The 20,406-nt window shown below is 44.1% G+C and overlaps 1 protein-coding gene across 1 annotated transcript in view; it reads left to right on the forward strand.

Moving 5' to 3' along the window:
• Positions 1 to 20,406, forward strand: part of ZCWPW2 (zinc finger CW-type and PWWP domain containing 2) — an 84,300-nt gene that overhangs the window by 50,493 nt on the left and 13,401 nt on the right. The window contains exons 4-5 of the mRNA XM_042840433.2: positions 12,063 to 12,124; positions 20,174 to 20,235. Of these exons, the coding sequence (XP_042696367.2) occupies positions 12,063 to 12,124; positions 20,174 to 20,235 (124 nt within the window). The remainder of the gene's footprint in view (positions 1 to 12,062; positions 12,125 to 20,173; positions 20,236 to 20,406) is intronic.

Below are 20,406 nucleotides of genomic sequence, written 5' to 3' on the forward strand. Positions count from 1 at the left end.
TTGAACTTTTCATATAGCATGTACCATATGTTTTACATCTTCTCTAAACTGTATCTTGTATGTTAGTTGGAAGCATCCATTTCCTGTGAATATATCTTCGTATGATGCTATTAATACTTGCATATCTGGTTCTATATTGACTGTCTTTCTATGATATACATCCTCTTAACTTAAAGACCAAGCACCTCATGCGTGTAGACCCAAGTCTGATTGCTTGCCTCTGTTTACTACCCCAAATTCTGGTTTCTTCTTAGAGTGCTTGCCTTAGCGGTATCCGTAGGGTTGGCTGTGGTGCATCCTGGAGTGCTGTGCTCATGTACTGGTATATTAGGCGCTGCCGGCCCTACGCCCTCTCAGTTCCTTCTTACCGCCTGTGATGGTTGGTTGGAGTACCTCGTCTTGCATTGCAAGAGCGTTAGTGGTTCTTTACAACCCATTGTCTATCTTCTTTGTATATGGTTCGAAGGTACTTAGTTAGCCATTAAGTTAAGTGTTAGGTTAGTTGGTAGTTAGAGTCCCAGCTTGGATTTCGCACTGGAGCGGGGTATGCCCCATTCCCCCAGCTTTAAACCATGCTTGTCATGCACTAGGCTGATGCATATTAGTGACCCCCACAACAGCTGCTTGAAGTGCTTGGGGGAGTCCCATATAAAGGACAAGTGCAAGATTTGTAAGAACTTTCGCCCTAGAACCCAGAAGGAGCGGGATATTTGCTTGAGGGTCCTCCTCATGGAGGCTGCGCTTTGTCCTGCGTTGGAGCCATCCTGCTTGGCCTCTGCTCCTAGCACCTTAGCAAAGGTGCAGAACGCACTACCAGCATCTGGCTCCGCCCAGCACCGTTTCACCTTGCCGGTGCCTAAGAAGTGGCAAAAGAAGAATGGCTCCCCGGTACCAGAGGGGAAGGGGGCTTCAGGCAAAGGACCTATGTCAGACTATGTGACCATACCAGAGCTTCATGGAGGTACCACTGCAGTCGGACCCCCTAGCCCAGCCAGAGATCCGACTCTAACTCCTGGGCGTGGCAACGGACTCCAGCTTCTCCTAGGGCTTTTGTTACCAGAAGTGGCCATGGCGGCTAAAGAGCAAGTAGGCCAGCTGGCACCGCAGATGCTGCACCAGGGGTCGGACTCAGCTAAGACCCCAACATCCAAGGGCAAGTTGAGCTCTACCCTGACATCTGGTGGTGAATTATGGCGAGTGTGGAAAAGAACTCCAGGGGCTGATCTTGTTTGCACAGGCACACCCACCCGCCTGGCATGAGACAACAGCAACTGATAGTGGTTACTTTGGATGGGGTGGGATCCCCAGTTTCTCTGTTATTGGGGCATGAGGAATAAAGTGTTGTTACCCTGATTATGTGAATCAAGGACAATGAAACTGTTTTATGACAGAGGATCTCACCATCACCTAAGTAGCACTCGCTAGACAAGGGACATGGGTTCCACAACCCAGTGAATTGAGAGAGGATGGGGACAGGTATTTGTACCTGATGGTATGGGCCCCTTTTGAGGGCCTGAAGCACCAATTGCACCACCTCCTCTCTCCTCTGTTGAATGTCAGAGCTAACTTTGATTCTATTAGGAGTCTAGTTACAAGCTCCTGACCTGAATGTGCACCAGCACTGGGGCTCCCCTACTATGAGCTGAAATCACTAAGAGCTGAAATCACAAAAGAGCTAAAGTTACTAAGAGCTGAGATCACTGAGTGCTGTGTTAACTAATGGGGGAGCCTGAAGCTATATTGCTAAGCGGCTGGTGGAGCAGTTTGCGGAGACGGCTGGAGGAGGAGCAGTGAGCGGCGCGGAGCCTTGCGGGGATGGTTGGAGTGGCTCACAGGTCGGTGAGCGGAGCCATTTGCGGGGACGGCTGGAGCGGCTCACAGGTCGGTGAGCGGAGCAGAGCAGCTCGTAGAGCAGAGCAGTTTGTGGGACGGCAGGAAGTGGACTGGCCCGTGGTGAAGGCTGCGGCGGAACCCCACGGAGAGATGGCCGGTCGGCCTCGGATCACGTAAGGTGCCCCTTAACACCCTGCGTACCCCCTTTTACTCTGGTGCTGCTCTGACCAGGGACAGAGACTTTGGGGGTTGTTGGACTTTTGGGACTTTGGGTGGTTGCTGGACCCAAGAGACTTTGGGGGTGTTGGACTTTGGGGACTCTGGGTGATCTTTGGGTTGCTGGATTCAAGAACCAAAGGGAAAGGACATGGCCCAATTTGCTGGGGTGGGTCTTTTGCTCATGGTTTGTGTTAGGAATCCTGTTTGTGGTGTTTTTTCCAATTTAATGTTGATGTCGTTTACCTCATGTTATTAAACATTTTCTGCTACACTCAGACTCCGTGCTTGTGTGAGGGGAAGTATTGCCTCTTAGAGGCGCCCAGGGGGTGGTATGTAATTGTCCCAGGTCACTGGGTGGGGGCTGGAGCCGGTTTTGCATCGCGTTATTGAAATGGAACCCCTAGGTACAGAACCCGGCACTTGTTGCTGCCAAATTAGATGGGCAGAAGGGTTACACAGGGATACTCTGTAGTCCCAGCAAAAGTGAGGGGTGGCAAGACTGTGGTGCTGCCAACTCAGCCTGACAGGCTTGGAGACCTCACTCTGGCTGGGTCTCTGAGACAGGCTCAGCCTGTCTGTCTTACCCTCTGAGTCTGCTGTACTCTCTTTAGGAGAGTTTCCTGCCTAGGAGTTCTCTCCCTGGCTTCAGGAGTCACTCCTGCGGTATGCTGCTTAGGGCAATCGTGCTCCTTCCCCCTCTGCTAACTGCAGTTTCCTCCTTTTTAAAGGCCTTCTCCTTATCATGCATGCTTGACAGGGCCAGAAGAGCGAGGGCTATCCCTGGCACCAGGGCCTTTTCCATGTGAGGCCTATACATTTAGTCACACCACCTTACATGGTAATGCACAAGGTGGTAATGGACTTCCACATCAGTCGATCAGTTTCTTTCTCATTGTTCCCCAAACTTCACTCTCACCTTGGGGATCCCCACTTTCACACACTGGATATGAGCAGAACTTTGTTATACTTAGGACTAAACCCTAGCATACTTCTAACAGATTGTTTGTTTGTGGTATACAGGAAGAGAGTGATGCAAGGGACATGGACTATTTATACTCAGTTTGTCTAAATTGATACACCTGGGGGAATTCTGTGCCTCTGCGCATGCGCAGAATTTATGTCCTCTGTAGATTTCTTTGCTTCCCCACAGAAAAATGACTTTCTGATGGAGAAGCAAAGAGGAAGCCACAGGAGCGGTCATGTGACCCTCCTCAGCAGTATGTTTCAGATGCCCAGGGCAGCCAGCAGAAAGGTAAATCACTGTGGGGCAGGGGGTGGGACTGGGGAAGACCTGGCTGGTGGCTCGTACCCTGCGCTGGGCTCAGCTGCTAGTCGTGGCTGGGCTGGGGAGGACGGGACTTCCTCTTCCCCTGCACGGCATCCGGGGCTGTGTCAAACCCATCCCCAGATTTCTCCCCGAGCTGTAGGAAGCTCTGCAAACTTTCTCTCTCTCACACTCTCTCTCTGTGTGACACACACACACACACACACACACACACACATCCTCCATGCTTCCTGCACCCATCACTCCTCAGCTGCAGGGGGAGGGATCACTGTACAGGGAGCTGCTCCACCATACGCCCAACCCCTGTGCATCCAGACCCCCTCATACCCAGACCCCCCCCACCGAGCCTCACTCCCCCTGCACCCAGAATCCCCCTGACAAGCCTCACTGCACCTCCACCACTTCTATGAGCCACCCTCACATGGATCCCCATCGTACCAAGCCTCAACCAACTGCACGTGGATCCCCACTCCACTGAGCCCCACTCCCACAACATCTTGACCCACCACTGAGCCCTCCACTCCCAGACCCCCCCACTGAGCTCTATACCCGCCAACCCAGACACCTCCCCTGCTGAGCCCCAGATAAATATCGATAGGAGAAATATGTAGGATAGCCACATTTCGCAGCTTCAATAAGCACTAATACCTCATCTCCTACTTAGATGCCAGGTGCACGCAAGCAGTGCATCAGTCCTGGTTTAACTAAAGAACTCAGCCCACCCTCCATTTTGAGAAGTATTGCTCACTACACTCTCGCAGGTGGGAATGCACTCAAAGAAGAAAGTAAATTTGCTTGCTAGTAACTGTTCTTTGAGAGTTACTCCTGTGCATTCACACAGAGCTCTCCTCTTAGAGTATAACGCTGCAGTTCAGGAGAAGGCATTGAAGCAGTTGGTGGGGCTGCTCTCTCTTATATACTCTCAGGGTATGTCTACACCACGAGAGTACTTCAATGTCACTTAAATCGAATATGTGGAATTGATATTACAAAGTCGAACGTGTGTTTCCACACTAAGGACAGTAATTCGACTGTGTGAGTCCACACTAACGGGGCAAGCGTCGACATTGGAAGCGGTGCACTGTGGGCAGCTATCCCACAGTTCCCGCAGTCCCCACTGCCCATTGGAATTCTGGGTCGAGCCCCTAATGCCTGCTGGGGGAAAAAATGTGTTGAGGGTGGTTTTGGGTAACTGTCGTCATCCAACCGTCACTCCCGCCCTCCCTCCCTGAAAGCGCCGGCAGGCAATCAGTTCACGCACTTTTCTGCTGAGTGACAGCGCGGACGCCACAGCACTGTGAGCATGGAGCCCGCTGCGACCATCGCTGCAGTTATGGCCGTTGTCAACACCTCGCACCTTATCAGCCACCTTTTCCAGAGGCAGATGGTGAGAAATCGGGCGAGGAGGCTACGGCAGCGCGATGAGGACATGAAGTCTGAGAGTGGCACAGACCTGTCACAAAGCACGGGACCCCGCGCCGTGGACATCATGGTGGCACTGGGTCATGTTGATGCCGTGGAACGGCGATTCTGGGCACGTGAAACAAGCACTGACTGGTGGGACCGCATAGTGCTGCAGGTCTGGGATGAATCCCAGTGGCTGAGAAACTTTCGCATGCGGAAGGGAACTTTCCTTGAACTTTGTGAGTTGCTGTCCCCTGCCCTGAAGCACAAGGACACCCGGATGCGAGCAGCCCTGACTGTGCAGAAGCGAGTGGCCATAGCCCTCTGGAAACTTGCCACGCCAGACAGCTACCGGTCAGTCGCGAACCACTTTGGCATGGGCAAATCTACCATGGGGGTTGTTGTGATGCAAGTAGCCAAGGCAATCGTTGATGTACTGCTGTCAAAGGTAGTGACCCTGGGAAACGTGGAGGTGATCATAGATGGCTTCGCAGCGATGGGATTCCCAAACTGCGGTGGGGCCATAGATGGAACTCACATCCCTATCCTGGGACCGGACCACCAGGCCAGCCAGTACATTAATCGAAAGGGCTACTTTTCCATGGTGCTGCAAGCACTGGTGGACCACAGGGGACGTTTTACCAACATCTACGTCGGATGGCCGGGCAAGGTTCATGACGCTCGTGTTTTCAGGAACTCTGGTCTGGTTAGATGGCTGCAGGAAGGTACTTACTTCCCGGACCACAAAATAACTGTTGGGGATGTGGAGATGCCTATAGTGATCCTCGGGGACCCAGCCTACCCGCTAATGCCATGGCTCATGAAGCCCTATACAGGCACCCTGGACAGTGAAAAGGAACTCTTCAACTACCGTCTGAGCAAGTGCAGAATGGTGGTGGAGTGTGCTTTTGGCCGTCTCAAGGGGAGATGGAGAAGCTTATTGACTCGCTCCGATCTCAGCGAAACCAATATTCCCATTGTTATTGCAGCTTGCTGTGTGCTCCACAATCTCTGTGAGAGCAAGGGGGAGACCTTTATGGCGGGGTGGGAGGTTGAGGCAAATAGGCTGGCTGCTGATTACGCCCAGCCAGACAGCCGTGCGATTAGAAGAGCCCAGCGGGACGCGCTGTGCATCCGGGAGGCTTTGAAAGCTAGGTTCCTGAGTGAGCAGGGTAACCTGTGACAATTTTGTTGGTTTACAGAGAAGCTGAACCTGCCCCCGTTTCTTTACCCAGTGACTGTTCACTATCCTCTCCAGTTTCATACCCCGTTCACCCCCTTCCAACCCACGTTTAAAAATAAAATCTCTGAAAATTCGTTAATGAACGCTTTCTTTATTACTGTTTTCGCGGTAAAGTGTTGAAACTGGGACGCAGACTGTGGTGGGGAGCGGGTGTAGTGTACTGATGCAAAGGACGCTTCTAAACTCGAGGAATGCCAGGCTCCTGCTTCTACAGTGGTCCGCACTGGCGGACTGATTGTTTGAACGGAGCCTGCCACCCCTCCTGTTCGGGACTCTGTGTGTGGGGGCTATGTGACTTTGTGGCAGGGGGAGGACGGTTACAGATTCCCTGCTGCGTGGCTCTGTGATCCAGGATAAGGACCGCTGCATAAGATCTGTAACCGCCCTCCCCCGCCACAAAGTCACATAGCCCCCCTCCCCAGCCCCCCCACAGACAATGAAAACCACCTCCCAGACTGACCAGGGTGCCTAGTGACTGCACTGTGTGTGTGACCTGCTGCTGAACCTGCCCCCGTGTCTGTACCAACCACCTTTCCCCCCCTTAAAACAGACTGTCCTCTAAAAAAACGTGATGGAGACAGCAATTAACAGAAACGTATTTTTTATTAGCAAATGGACAGTTAGGGGATGAAACTGGGATGGGGGCTTGGGTGAGGCGGGAAGGAAAGGACTTATCAAATTTTGGGGAATGACAGCCTTCTGCCACTTGAGCAGTCTGCAGGGGTAGAGTGACAGTTTTCACGGGCTCTGCAGCCCCTCCTTCTTGGTACTTTCGGTGAGGGGGGTATGGGACTTTGTGGCGGGGGACGGTGGTTACAGATAGACTGCAGCGGGGCTCTGTCCTCCTGCCTCCGGTCCTGCAGAACATCCACAAGGCGCCGGAGCGTGTCCGTTTACTCCCTCATTAGTCCAAGCAGTGTTTGAGTCGCCTGCTGGTCTTCCTGCCGCCACCTCTCCTCCCGTTCGCTGTGTGCTCGCTGGTATTGGGACATGTTCTCCCTCCACTGACTCTGCAGGGTTGCCTCGGCTCGTGAGCAGCCCATAAGTTCTGAGAACATGTCGTCCCGTGTCCTTTTCTTTCTATGCCTAATCTGCGACAGCCTCTGGGAGTCTGATGACAGGGTAGGTCGGGAGACAGCCACAGCTGTGGGATGGGAAAAAGGGAGTGAATTCCTCAGAAAGATAAATTTTTGGGTGAACAAAGAAAATAGTCTTTCTCTGTGAAAAAGACCATTCACAGCACCTATCACATGCGCACTCAGGACAAGGTCTAATTTTCGGCCTTTGCATTCAGTCCCTGGGGTCTTGCAGTGCAGATCACAGAATCGGAACAGCACAGCGGAATTTGGGTAGCGGGCTGACATGGTAAGCCGTAGACTTGTGGCAGCTTAAAACTGTAATAATAGCACTGCCCTACTTTCACGTTCAAAGCAATGCTCCTAGCATTGGCCAGTTCCTGCTGCCAGCAATCCGGCAAGCATGAACTCTGCCCCTGTCCCACCCCCTCGCGGCTGTCCCCGGGAAAGATCCCTCTATGCTGCCCCTCTCCCGCCTCCACCGCATGGCTGTAAACCGGCGGTTACAGTTCTGTAAAGGAACAGGGAAGCAGTCCCAATACTAACATTCCCCTAATTCAAAGCAGGTCACCATGAGCGACATCACTCTGATGTGTATTTCAGATAGCGACAAAGAACGCACGCTTCGGGAAAGCCTGCAAAGACCAGGGCCGTATGCTGCCATGCTGTGCAAGGCAATGATACCAGAGTACTTGATGGTAGCCTGGCGCGGAAACGTTTCATACTACGGAGGACACAACAAGGCCGCTCTCCCAAGGAACTTCATGCAAAGGCTTTCCAATTACCTCCAGGAGAGCTTCATGGGGATGTCCCCTGGGGATTTCTGCTCTATCCCCGGACATATTGACCGAATTTTACTGTAGCTGCACTGGCAAGGGCTAAACAGTAGAGAGCCTAGGGCAAACCAATCAAGATATACCGGACATTGTTAGATTTTTTTTGCAGCACTTGCACTGCCAAAGACTAGAACTTTAAGTGCCTAGGACAATCTAATCATGAAAAAGCCACAGTTAATATTAATATTCTTTTCAAAATAAATGTTTACATGTTTAAACCACTTACCGGCTGATCCTTCCCCTGATTCTGGGTCCGGGTTAATGCCTGGGGACGGTTGGTACGGGATCTCTGTGAGGGTGATGAAGAGATCCTGGCTGTCTGGGAAATCAGCGTTGTAAGCGCTGTCGACTGCCTCGTCCTCCTCATCTCCTTCCTCATCTTCCCCGTCCACTACCATCTCAGAGGAAGCGGGCGTGGACAATATCCCATCCTCAGAGTCCACGGTCAGTGGTGGGGTAGTGGTGGCGGCCGCACCTAGGATGGAATGCAGTGCCTCGTAGAAACGGCATGTCTGCGGCTGGGATCCGGAGCGTCCGTTTGCCTCTTTGGTCTTCTGGTAGCCTTGTCTCAGCTCCTTGATTTTCACGCGGCACTGCATTGCATCCCGGCTATATCCTCTCTCTGTCATGGCTTTGGAGATCTTCTCGTAGATCTTTGCATTCCGTCTTTTCGATCGCAGCTCCGAAAGCACGGACTCATCGCCCCACACAGCGATCAGATCCAAGACTTCCCGATCAGTCCATGCCGGGGCCCTCTTTCTATTCTGAGATTGCATGGCCATCTCTGCTGGAGAGCTCTGCATCGTTGCCAGTGCTGCTGAGCTCGCCACGATGTCCAAACAGGAAAAGAGATTCAAACTGCCCAGACAGGAAAAGGAATTCAAATTTTCCCGGGGCTTTTCCTGTGTGTCTGGTCAGAGCATCCGAGCTCGGACTGCTGTCCAGAGCGTCAACAGAGTGGTGCACTGTGGGATAGCTCCAGGAGCTATTAGCGTCGATTTCCATCCACACCTACCCTAATTCGACATGGCCATGTCGAATTTAGCGCTACTCCCCTCGTTGGGGAGGAGTACAGAAGTCGAATTTAGGAGACCTCTATGTCGAACTAAATAGCTTTGTTGTGTGGACGGGTGCAGAGTTAATTCGATTTAGCGCTGCTAAATTCGACATAACCTGCTAGTGTAGACCAGGCCTCAGATGTCAAACACTTATGTCTCCAAGGGGCATTCATGCAGGCCCACAGCTTTTGTAAAGATTCTGGTAGCTTGGTACCGGGGCTGCCAAGTCCACACTTGCACATGGGCAGAGGTGACTCTTGAAGAACAGTTACCAGTTAGTAATCTCTCTCTGATAAGGAATTCCCAACACTGACTCACCCTGTTTAGGAACTCTGCTGTGAGATGCTATTTGAGTTCTGCTGCTTCACTGGGACAAGTGTAGCTCATTGAGTCCACTCTGGAGAGTTGCTCTCAGGACAGAAGCAACTGGAGTTCAGTATACTGAGATCGGTGTAGAGACCTTAGAAATAGCCAATCTTAGGTATAATGCTTAGGCTGAGGTTTACGTATTTGTTGGCATCTGAGTTAATGATAAATCTACTCCAGGAAGGTTACAAAAGTTACTCTAGGAAGATGACTTCAATGGAACTATATTGATTTACACCAGTGTCAGATCTGACCCAACAAGAGTAGATTCTTTTTAGAGCAAGGTGGAAATTCTATCAGCTTACACTGCCCATCCAAAGTGTTGCACCTTTGAGGGTCCATACCTATATGAGAAGTTCATGCATTAGAGCTTCACACCAACATTACTTGATTTCTCCAGGTATAGGTCCTACACATCTGTGTACTAGAGGTAAGTTGTATGCAACATAGTTATAGCAGTGTAGGTCCCAGGTTATTCAAGAGACAACATGGGTGAGGTAATATCTTTTATTGGATCAATTTCTGTGGGTAAGAGACACAAACTTTGTCTCTTTCACGCACAGAAGTTGGTCCAATAAAAGATTTTACCGCACCCATCTTGTGTCTACTAGAGACAAGGGCAGTCCTGAATATACTGATGTCCCTCTTAGTCTTTGTATTTGAAAACATGTCTAGATTCCAGTAGACCATTAAGCAATCTGCCTCTAGGCATCCCTCCTCGCTTCTTGCAAAATAGAAGAAAAACATGATCCCAGGCAGAACAAAATCTTCTGTAGGGTCTCTGGATCAGGGAGAAGTGTTCAGTTCTCCCTGTGGTAGAGGAAATCAGTGGTAAACCTTTTTGTTACTTGTCTGAACAATGAATTACCTGTGTTCTGCTGATACCCAGAGAAGGCGTGAGTAACAGTAGGGAGAAATTAGTATTGGGGAAATTAAGTTTACCATATATACTCGTTCATTAGCCCATTCGTTTATACATCGACCCCCCCAAGATGGCTAGGTAAAAATAGCAAAAACTGTATGACCCTTTAATAAGCCGACCCTATATTTCAGGGGTTGGCAAACTTTGGCTCCTGGCCCGTTAGGGTAAGCCACTAGCAAGCCTGGACGTTTTATTTACCTGGAGCGTTCACAGGCACAGAGCCCCTCAGCTCCCAGTGTCTGCGGTTTGCCTTTTCCAGCCAATGGGCTGGGAACGGCAAACCACAGCCACAGGGAGCCGAGGGGCTCCATGCCTGCAGACGCTCTAGGTAAACAAAATGACAATGTATTAGATATTCAATTCAATGATTCCATAAAGTTTAAAATCATCAAATTTTGGTGTAGACGAGTATATACAGTAGGGTTTGTAATGACCCAACCACTCCCAGTCTTTATTCAGGCCTAGTCTGATGATATCTAGTTTGCAAATTAATTCCAGTTCTGCAACTTCATGTCAAATCTGACATCAGGAATCATAACATTCAAAAACTGTAGGAGAACACTTCAGTCTCTCTGGTCACTCAGTAACAGACCTCAAAGTGGCAATTCTTCAATAAAAAAACTTCAAAAACAGACTCCAACGTGAAGCTGCAGAACTGGAATTAATTTGCAAATTAGATACCATCAGACTAGGCCTGAATAAAGACTGGGAGTGGTTGGGTCATTACAAAACCTAAACTTAATTTCCCCAATACTAATTCATCTCCACTGTTACTCACACCTTCTTGTCAACTGTCTGTAATAGGCCACTCTCCTACCACTTCAAAAGTTATTTTTCCTCCCTTGGTATCCTGCTGTTAATTGATTTATCTGGTTTGACTGACCTAACACTTGGTAAAGCACCCCCGTCCTTTCATGTATTTATACCTGCTCCTGTATTTTTGACTTCATACATCTGATGAAGCTCACGAAAGCTTATGCCCAAATAAATTTGTTAGTCTCTAAGGTGCCACAAGGACTCCTTGTTTTTTTTTAAATATTCAGTTACTCTACCCTAGTTACTGTTCCTCAGTCTCAAAATTGAGTGTTTCTATAGGCAACAACTCAAGTGACTAAACTATAGATATTTCAGTAACATACCTATTGATGAAACATCATACTATGTAACACACACTTACTGGCCCACCTTTTAAATTACTTAGAGGTTTGACAGTAGTGACCACATCTGAGATGGAATGTTCATATAATGAATGCTTGCTTTAGGAAAGAGAGACAGTGCTCATAATGAAATCTTAATATCTATGTCAGATTGCATACAGATATCCTAAAAGGATGGATATTTGAACAATCCATTAAGAAACTATAGAAATTATAGTTAGAGATAATCCATTCCTTGTTAAGAAGAAAGTTTCTATATGGCAGTTTCATAATGTATGGTATGTTTGAGAACAGTTTCACATCTTGGTTCATACTTTTATTCAAGAAGAATCCATCTTTGTTTCTACACTGATATGTATTATCTATTTTGTGGTAGTAAATACGTAGAAACAGTGTAAAGAGCCTAACTTTTATTTGGGTAATATATTGTGGATACAAATTGTTTCCACAAGAAAGACTCTTTTTTGAAAATCAGAGTCAAAATGATTTCATACAAACCCTTTGATTATTGTAATGTTAATGACCTACTAAAATCAATTATGACTGTACAGTTCTATATTTCAATGGTGTAAATATGTTTATAAACAATTAGAATAATTTATATTCTGTTTGCCAAGAATAATATTCAATATTTATTTGTATTGTTTTCACAATGTTTTTCAGGGGCAGGAGTGTTAGAGGATAAAACAGAAGCCAGTAATGACACAGTGGTATCCAAGAGAAGAGTAAGACCTTATCTTTTAAAATACAAGCTTAAATGATCAATTCCCATTTCCTTTTTGATTAAAAAGCCACATGCAAGACATTTTTTCAAACTCATTTTTGAAATATTATGTCAGTTTAGCCACTGTCAACTATTTTTAGGCCCTCAAATTTTCATGTACTTGAAAAAATGATTCTTCTTGCCAAAGTTCAATCATGCCTTTACTTTTTTTGGTAGGAGTAGTAAAAATATTATTTGCAACTGATACACTACTGCAATGATTCAGGTGTTTTATTCTCAAGTAATCTACAAGTGAATATTAAAAACAATTGTAATATGATTTCAGTCATGTGTTTTAGAGCCAATAAGGTGAAATTAAAGCTTCTGGCTGGTACTTTTATGTCTGTTTTATAGGTTTCATCGTATCATGGAAATGTTGGACTGGAAGGGAGCTTGAGAGGTCATCCATTCCAGACCTCTGTGCTGAGGCAGGACCAAATAAACTTAGACCATCCCTGACAGGTGTTCATACAACCTGTTCTTAAAAACCTCCAATTATGGAGATTACACAACCTCACTTGGAAGCCTATTACAGAGCTTAGCGACCCTTATAGTTAGGAAAATCTTTCAAATATCTACCTAGAGAGATTTTCCTTGGTGCCGATTAAGTCTGTTACTTCTTTTACTACCTTCAGTGGACATGGAGAATAATGGATCATCCTCCTCTTTATAACAGCCCGTAATGTATTTGAAAGCTTTATCAGGCCCCCCCTCAGTCTTCTTTTCTCAAGAAGAAACATGCCCAATGTTTTAAACCTTTCCTCTAGGTTAGGTTTTCTAAGTCTTATAATTTTTGTTGCTCTTCTCTAGACTCTCCAATTTGTCTACATCTTTCCTGAAGTGTAGTGCCCAGAATTGGACACAGTACTCCAGCTGAGACTCACTAGTGCCAAGTAGAGCAGGACAGTTGCCTCCTGTGTATTAGGTACAACATGCATGTTCATACACCCCAGAATGATAGCCTGTTCCACAACTGCATCACATTGTTGACTCATTCAGTTTGTGATCCACTATAACCCTCAGATCCTTTTCAGCAGTATTACATCGTAGCCATTTATTCCCCATTTTGTAGTTGTGCATTTGATTCTCCTTCCCAACTTTGCACTTGTCTTATTGACAATCTTATTGATTTCAGACCAATTCTCTAATTTTTCAAGGTCCTTTTGAATTCTAATCCTGTCTTCCAACCATTCCCACCATGGTGTCATCTGCATATTTATAAGAATACTCTCTATTCTGTTGTCCATGTCATTAATGAAAATATTGACTAGTACTAACCCCTGCGGGACTCCACTAGATAAAACCTCTCAGTTTGACAGCAAACTATTGATAACTACTCTGAGTACAGTTTCAACCAATTGTGCACCCACATTACAATAATTTCATCTAGACCACATATGTACTCCCTTGTATATTTATTATTTGGAGTTACTTTCACCCGTTTGAGTTACATATGAATGTGTTCTAACAACTGGGATGTAAAGTTCCTTATTTATGTATACATATGCATGTTAAAATTGGTTATACTATGTGTTACAGGTTGCCTTTCTAGCATTTGATAAGTCTTTACTAAATGCTAGACAAATAAATCCCTAACAGTTCAAAGCAAAACACTGAAAAAAATTAAACAATGCTCTATGCATATGCCCTGCCTTCTTGCTACAAGCCCCACAATGTAGGCCTCCAAAGCCTCAGATTTGAGGCTAATAATTGTGGAAAACCCACTAGGTACAGTCAAATATAGATGGAGTTCATTTTTTTTAAAAGATCTAGAGTAGGTTTTAGAGACACTAGAATGCACAGGAACTCTCCTGTGCCTATCCGTGAGCCCTGATAATTCTCAGACAGACAATCAGATGTTTAAAGGCTAGATTTTTGTGAGAGTTGAACTCCCGTTTAGGTTATGGCTAGACTAGGAAAATAAATTGTGTTTAAAAATGTTACCTAACATGTTTTAACTATTTTCTTAATCTAGCTATGGCTTGAAGCTGTGAGCTATTAACATTTTCAAAAGAACTTAGTGCCCAACATTCCAGTCTTTTGGAAATCTGGTCACTTATTTTGGTGTCTATGGGTATGTCTAACCTGCAGTTGGAGGTGTGATTGCCGTGTGTGTAGTCATACTTGAGCTAGCTTTAATCTAGCTACCACAGGTACCACTAATAGTGAAGTGGTAGCAGCATGGGCAAGCTACCCAAGTAAGTATTCAGGGCCCTGGGCAGGCTTGTATAGATTACACTGAAGCACCTGCTCCTGTGGTTTCACTTCTATCGGTACCTCAGATAGCTAGGGTATGCCTATCTGTGCTGCAATCACACACTCCAACTGCAGGGTAGACACACTGACAGACACCAAAATAAGTGGCCAGATTTTCAAAAGACCAGAAGGTTGAGAGCTGAGCTCTCTTGAAATTATGGCTGTAAATCCAAGTGGTGAATTCTTTGGAAAATGTGTCCTTTAGTTTTCATTGTGTACAAGTCATGTTGCCATATTTAATTAAATTATATTTATTTATTATTTCGATTATATAAACTAATTAAAAGTGCACCCACCCAAAGCTCGAAGTGCCTTATCATATAAAATCATTGCTAGTAAAGTTTCCAGATGACACAGACATTGGTGGAGTGGTAAATAATGATGGGCACAGCTCAGTTATACAGATCTATCTCGATCGCTTGGAAAAGTGGGCTTTTTTGAACAATTTGTGTTTTAATGCAGCAAAATGCAAGGTCATACATTTATGAGGAGATAATATAGATCAGGCTTAAAGATGGAAGACAGAATCCTGGAATACAGTGACATTGAAAAGCACTTAGGAGTAACAGATAACCACCTGAACATGAGATCCCAGTGTGATGCAGTAGCTAAGATAATGAAGGTCATCTTTGTTCGTGTAAGCAGGAAAATACCAAGTAGGAGGCAGTGTCAGGATCCAAACAAAGGTAATCAGGGCCAAGAATCAGAGCAGGGACACATCTGAGGCTGGGAGCAGAGGAGTTCATAGGTTCCAGGCCAGGGTCAGATTCCAAGCCAGGTTGCAGGATCCAAGTCAAGAGGCAAAGTTCAAATCAAGTCAAGGTCAAAGCCAGGCATTCAAGAACAGTCATGGCAGCTACAGGAAATTCACACTGTTTCCTGGACACTTCCTGGAATGCCCCTGGAGTTTATATAGGGCAGGAAGCCAATCAGGAGCCATGAGGCTGCTGTCTGTCAAACCCTTGAGGTGGACCTACCCATGGTCTGTGTCCACAGTGGGTCACAGTGGCGAACAAATGGGTTACAGCTGCTGCTGGGTGGCAGGCAGGAGAGGTCAGCTGCCTGGTATCTCTGCAGGTCTGGGTTCTAGATCTGTGGGGACCTTATAATAGGGAGGTGATACTACCTCTATAGATGGTATTAGCAGCATACAGTCTCCAGTTCTGGTTTCCATCCTCAGAAAAGATCTTGAAAAATTGTAAAGGGCTCAAAAAAAATCTTCAAGAATGATTTGCAGTCTGGAAAACATGCCTTATAATGAGAGACTTCAAAAGCTCAATTTATTTAGTATATCCAAGAGAAAGTTAAAAGGAGATTGGTAAGTATGTACAGGGGGAAGAGATGGCTCTGTATTTTAGCAGAAAAAGGCATAACACAATCCAGTGGTTAGAAAGTGAAGCTAAACAAATTCAGATTAGAGGTAAAATGCACATTTTTAACCAGGAGGATAATTAACCATTGGAACTTATTGAGAGATATGATATATTTTCTATTACTTTGTCTTTAAATCAAGAGTTGGTATCTTTCTAAAAGATATGCTATAACTCAAACAGAAGTTATGGGCTTGATGCAGAAACCATTGGGTTAGATTCTTTGGCCTGTATTACGCAGGAGGTCAGACTAAATGATCTGGGCTTAAAATCTATGAATTTAGCATATATTAAAAATACAGAAATAAGAACACTATCCTCCCCAAAAACCAGAAGAAAAATTCCACTCCATCATCAGATACTCATTTTCAATCCATACATTTTGGTCCTGAGCTCACCCTTTCCTCTTCAAGAGAGACAGGCCTTGCAGAGTAACAGATCTGATCTCTCTCTCTTCCATTTTGACAGAATGTAGAAGACAATTTATAGTTGTGGACTGCTGGATGTAGACATGCTAGAAAAAAATAATTTATTTTGCTAAAATGTTTTATAAGGATGGTCCCCTGTGGAACTCCCAGAGTTGGACGGGGTGGGGGGGAAATGAAGGGTAAGCTGAAGGAGGAATTAGAGTGGTAGGAGGAGAACCAGGAGAGGACATTGTTATGGAAGCTAAGGGAGGACAAGATTTCAAGAAAAGCATGATTAATGGTGTTGAAGGCAGCTCACAGGTCAATGAGGATGAGATAGAGCCCGGTTCTGAGCTTTGGTGAGGAAGAAGTCATTGTAGACTTTTAGGGCAGTTTAAATGGAATGCAAGGAGTTGAAATCAGCTTGAAGATCTAAGATGGAATTGGAGAAGAACTTTAAACAGCAATTATTAATAGCATGTTCAATGAGTTTATAGATGAAAGGGAGTTGGGGTGGTTGCTGGAAAGACAAGTGGGGTCAAAGGCAGATTTTTTTTTAAGATGGGAGAGATTAAAGCAAGTTTGTATTGTTGATGGGAGAGAATCAGAGGCCAGATCTTCATGACTGGCTCTTTGGGCATAAAGGTTTATTAGTGTAAATTGATTTTAGAAATCAGCTATGACCAAACATCATAATATATCAGATAATATCATTCTGTAAGAGCAGAATTTACAGCAACAGACACAAAATCAAGTGTTGTTAGAGCTGATGACCAAGTGTGAATACAGATTAATAGTAGGCCTTATGCACAGGGTTTTGGGAAGCTCAGTGATCTGTGATGCAATGAAAGTAGTTTTTTCTTTAAAGTTTGCTTAAATTGTATGTGAATTTGATGCTCGTTAAAGTAATAGTGCAAGTAGGCACTGTGCAAGATACATTACATCCTGTACATTATCTGTCCTTTACTCCCAACCTGCAACACTGTTGCTGTTTCAGTCACAACAGAATTTTCCTATCGTGCTGAATCGTGCCACATTGGTGTTTTTGACAACTATCCAGTAGGGACTAGAATGCTACTATCAAACTCATTTTAAAAGTTGAACCCTTATATAGTAGAGACATAAGGCTACAGCAATAGCTCACTGCAGCAACTAGGAAGGAACCTCTTAAGAGAAATCCATTATACTTATGCAAAAGTAGTATTTTTCATATTAATTGTATCTAAAATATATGATCAAGAGATTTTTTTATTTAGTCTCCTGCAATGTGCTGCATGTAACCATAGATGCATTCTGTTTTATTTCTGTTCCTTATTAATAATATAAAATTTAATTAAAACTAAAAAATACCTTAATTTACTGTAGCTGCTTCTACTCTATAATTAAAAAATGAGCAAGTTCTTGGCACGCTATCATTTTAGCAAACCTGCTTTGAAAAAAATAAAGTTTAAAAATTCTGTTGTTTGGGCAGCAAAGCCTTACCATTTGTACTTACCAAGAACTCAGTTTAAAGGTCAGTTCTACTCTGAAAAATGATTCAGTAAATTAACATTGAGAGATTCCTTGTTTGTATCTAAACGTTTTCTATAACAAATGTAGTCAATTCACAAGTTTACAAAAACACTTTTCTAACAGCCAGTCCTTCAAATTCAACATGGGCTTAGTATCAGAGGGGTAGCCATGTTAGTCTGGATTTGTAAAAAGCGACAGTGTCCTGTGGCACCTTATAGACTAACAGACGTATTGGAGCTTAAGTTTTTGTGGGTGAATACCCACTTCATCAGACGCATGTGATATTGTTTATATTTTACCTCTTTAGGGACATGTGATAGTTGAAACAAACAGGCATAGGCTTTGCAAAGGATTTCTGAAAACAATCATTCTTTACTTTAGACAGCACAGGAGAAAAACAGATCTAGGTAAAGCAATAAATGCCTATGTGCCATTCCCTGTCTCAGTTACCTTACCACTCTTGAGCATTCTTTGGGAATTGGGTTAGCGTTTTTTCAGTGTTCCAGGTCCCATTTGCTAGGCCACTTTTCGCAAGCTCATGACTTCTCCTCCGAATCAGGGAGTCTATCTGCAGTCCCTGCCTTCAACTTTCTGTCCAACAGTCAACAGAACCTGTCTCCCTCATAAAGCTGTCCCTTTTGTTCCTCTCTGTCTCTGAATCCCTCTGTGTTTTAAAAGGGCTATAACCTCATATAAGCCTCTTTATTCCCCTTTTGGGGAAGTTCCACTGCTTGACCCCTTCTTCCTTGCAGACAAGCTAGGTCAAACTGGATCTCCAAGGCTTCAGCCATCCCATTGTTCTATAGTGCTCCCATTGGAATGGGATCCATTCAGGTTACTGATTCTCCATTGTCCCTAGTCTCAGAGAAATGTGGCACAAGCCCTTGGTAGCAGATAGCACATACACTGAGGCATTTAGTAATACAGGAATTTCATAAAATCAACCAGAATTCATAAGCTGTATGTAGACAGATTCTTCAAATTGTCACAGGAGTGAAAAGCAATAAATCTTTATTAGCCACTAAAATAAGCAGATATGACTGACAATCACAATAAGCAGATCTGTTGAGTAAGAAAGTATTTTTACACAGTCAGCTTTCAGAGTAACTGTACTTTCAGCATTTCACTTAATTCTCCCTCAGACTTCCCAATAGGAGGAAAGTCTGATGGAGTATTAAGTTTCCTCTTTGATCACTTCTGACAAATATACAAAGGATGAAATTTTCATTTTTGGCAATCTTGTCAAATTTCCCATTTCAATAGTGATAAAGGTCTGAAATTCCTTGGGGAAAAAAGATTAACAAATCATTTCTTATATGAAGGCAAAATTCAAGGGTCAAAGTGAATCCAGCTAACAAATTTGTGTAAACCACCAATATATTTGAGATAATTTCAGAGTTAGAATGAATATATATATATAATATTTATACAAATATAGATAAAAGCCAAAGGTATTTAGATTTAGTGTAGTAGCGCAGCACTTACATAAAAAGTTATCTTTTGATTTGTGTTACTTAATATGTGATCCTAAACTGATTATTCCTAAGAAGTACTGATGTTTTGGAATATTCTATTATCTACCAGTTATGGAAAGTGTAAAAGAAAGTTTGTATCATTATCTTAATATATATATTGATTTAGAAAATCCTAATAATTAAAAATGTTATTATTTGTATTACAATAGGGCCCAAAAGCCCCAACTAATCTCTGAGGACCCATTGGGCTAGCCACTGTACAGACACATAGTGAGAGGCAGTTCCTAGTTATCTTGTAAATAGACGAAGCATTTGAAAAGTCAGAAGGGAAACAAAGGCACAGAGAATGAAATTACTTGCCCAGTGTGACACAGCAGGTCAGTAGCAGAGCCAGCAATAGAACCCATATTTGCCAACTTGCACTCCAGTGCCCTGTCCAAAAGAGCACAGTGTTTGCTTTCCCTTTATCATCATTAACCTGTATTTAAAAAAAAACCCAGAGTCTTGATGAAGAACATATATTATCTTTTTGAGCTGACAGTCTAATCATCCTTCAAGAGTACTGTAGCATGAATTAAGCTATCATTTCTTTTTTTTGTATTCATACACACAAAATATACACTCTACACAGTACAAGGTATTTTTAATATAAATTGTGTATATACATGCTTAGCACATGTGACATACCTGTCTTATAACTCAAACTACAAAAGTCAGAGAAGAAGCCTACTAATATTTAGTATCATAATGAAAGCCTAAATCCACTTAGGGGATCTACAAAAACATTACTTGAATTGGTGTAATTGTTTTATTGGATTTTTTAAAAATGTTTTGATAAATAATTTTTCATATTTGTAATTACAAGTTTAAATTATTCTCCTGTAAAAGTTCATGTAGTTACAGAATGTACTAATATATAGCAGAAAATTACTTTAAAATGTTACAGCATATTACCACTCACAAACCAAGTTTTATTATTTTTGTGTCTCAGATAAAAGCTCAGAAAAAGCAAGTTGTCAAGAAAAATAGAAGTGGCATTGGACAAAAAAGGAAGTAAGATTTGGGTAGTTCTTTTTTAACATTTTTACTATGTAATTAAATAACTTCCAATGACTTGGTAGCACTGTGATTAGTATATCATGCTATTACGTGAGATTGCTTCTGTCGTTTCTGAGAATGTGGGTGCTGGAGTAGGAAGAGCACCTACTTGCCCTCATTAACAAT

This window comes from Chrysemys picta, chromosome 2, assembly GCF_011386835.1.
Source record: "Chrysemys picta bellii isolate R12L10 chromosome 2, ASM1138683v2, whole genome shotgun sequence".
Lineage (NCBI taxonomy): Eukaryota > Metazoa > Chordata > Testudines > Emydidae > Chrysemys > Chrysemys picta.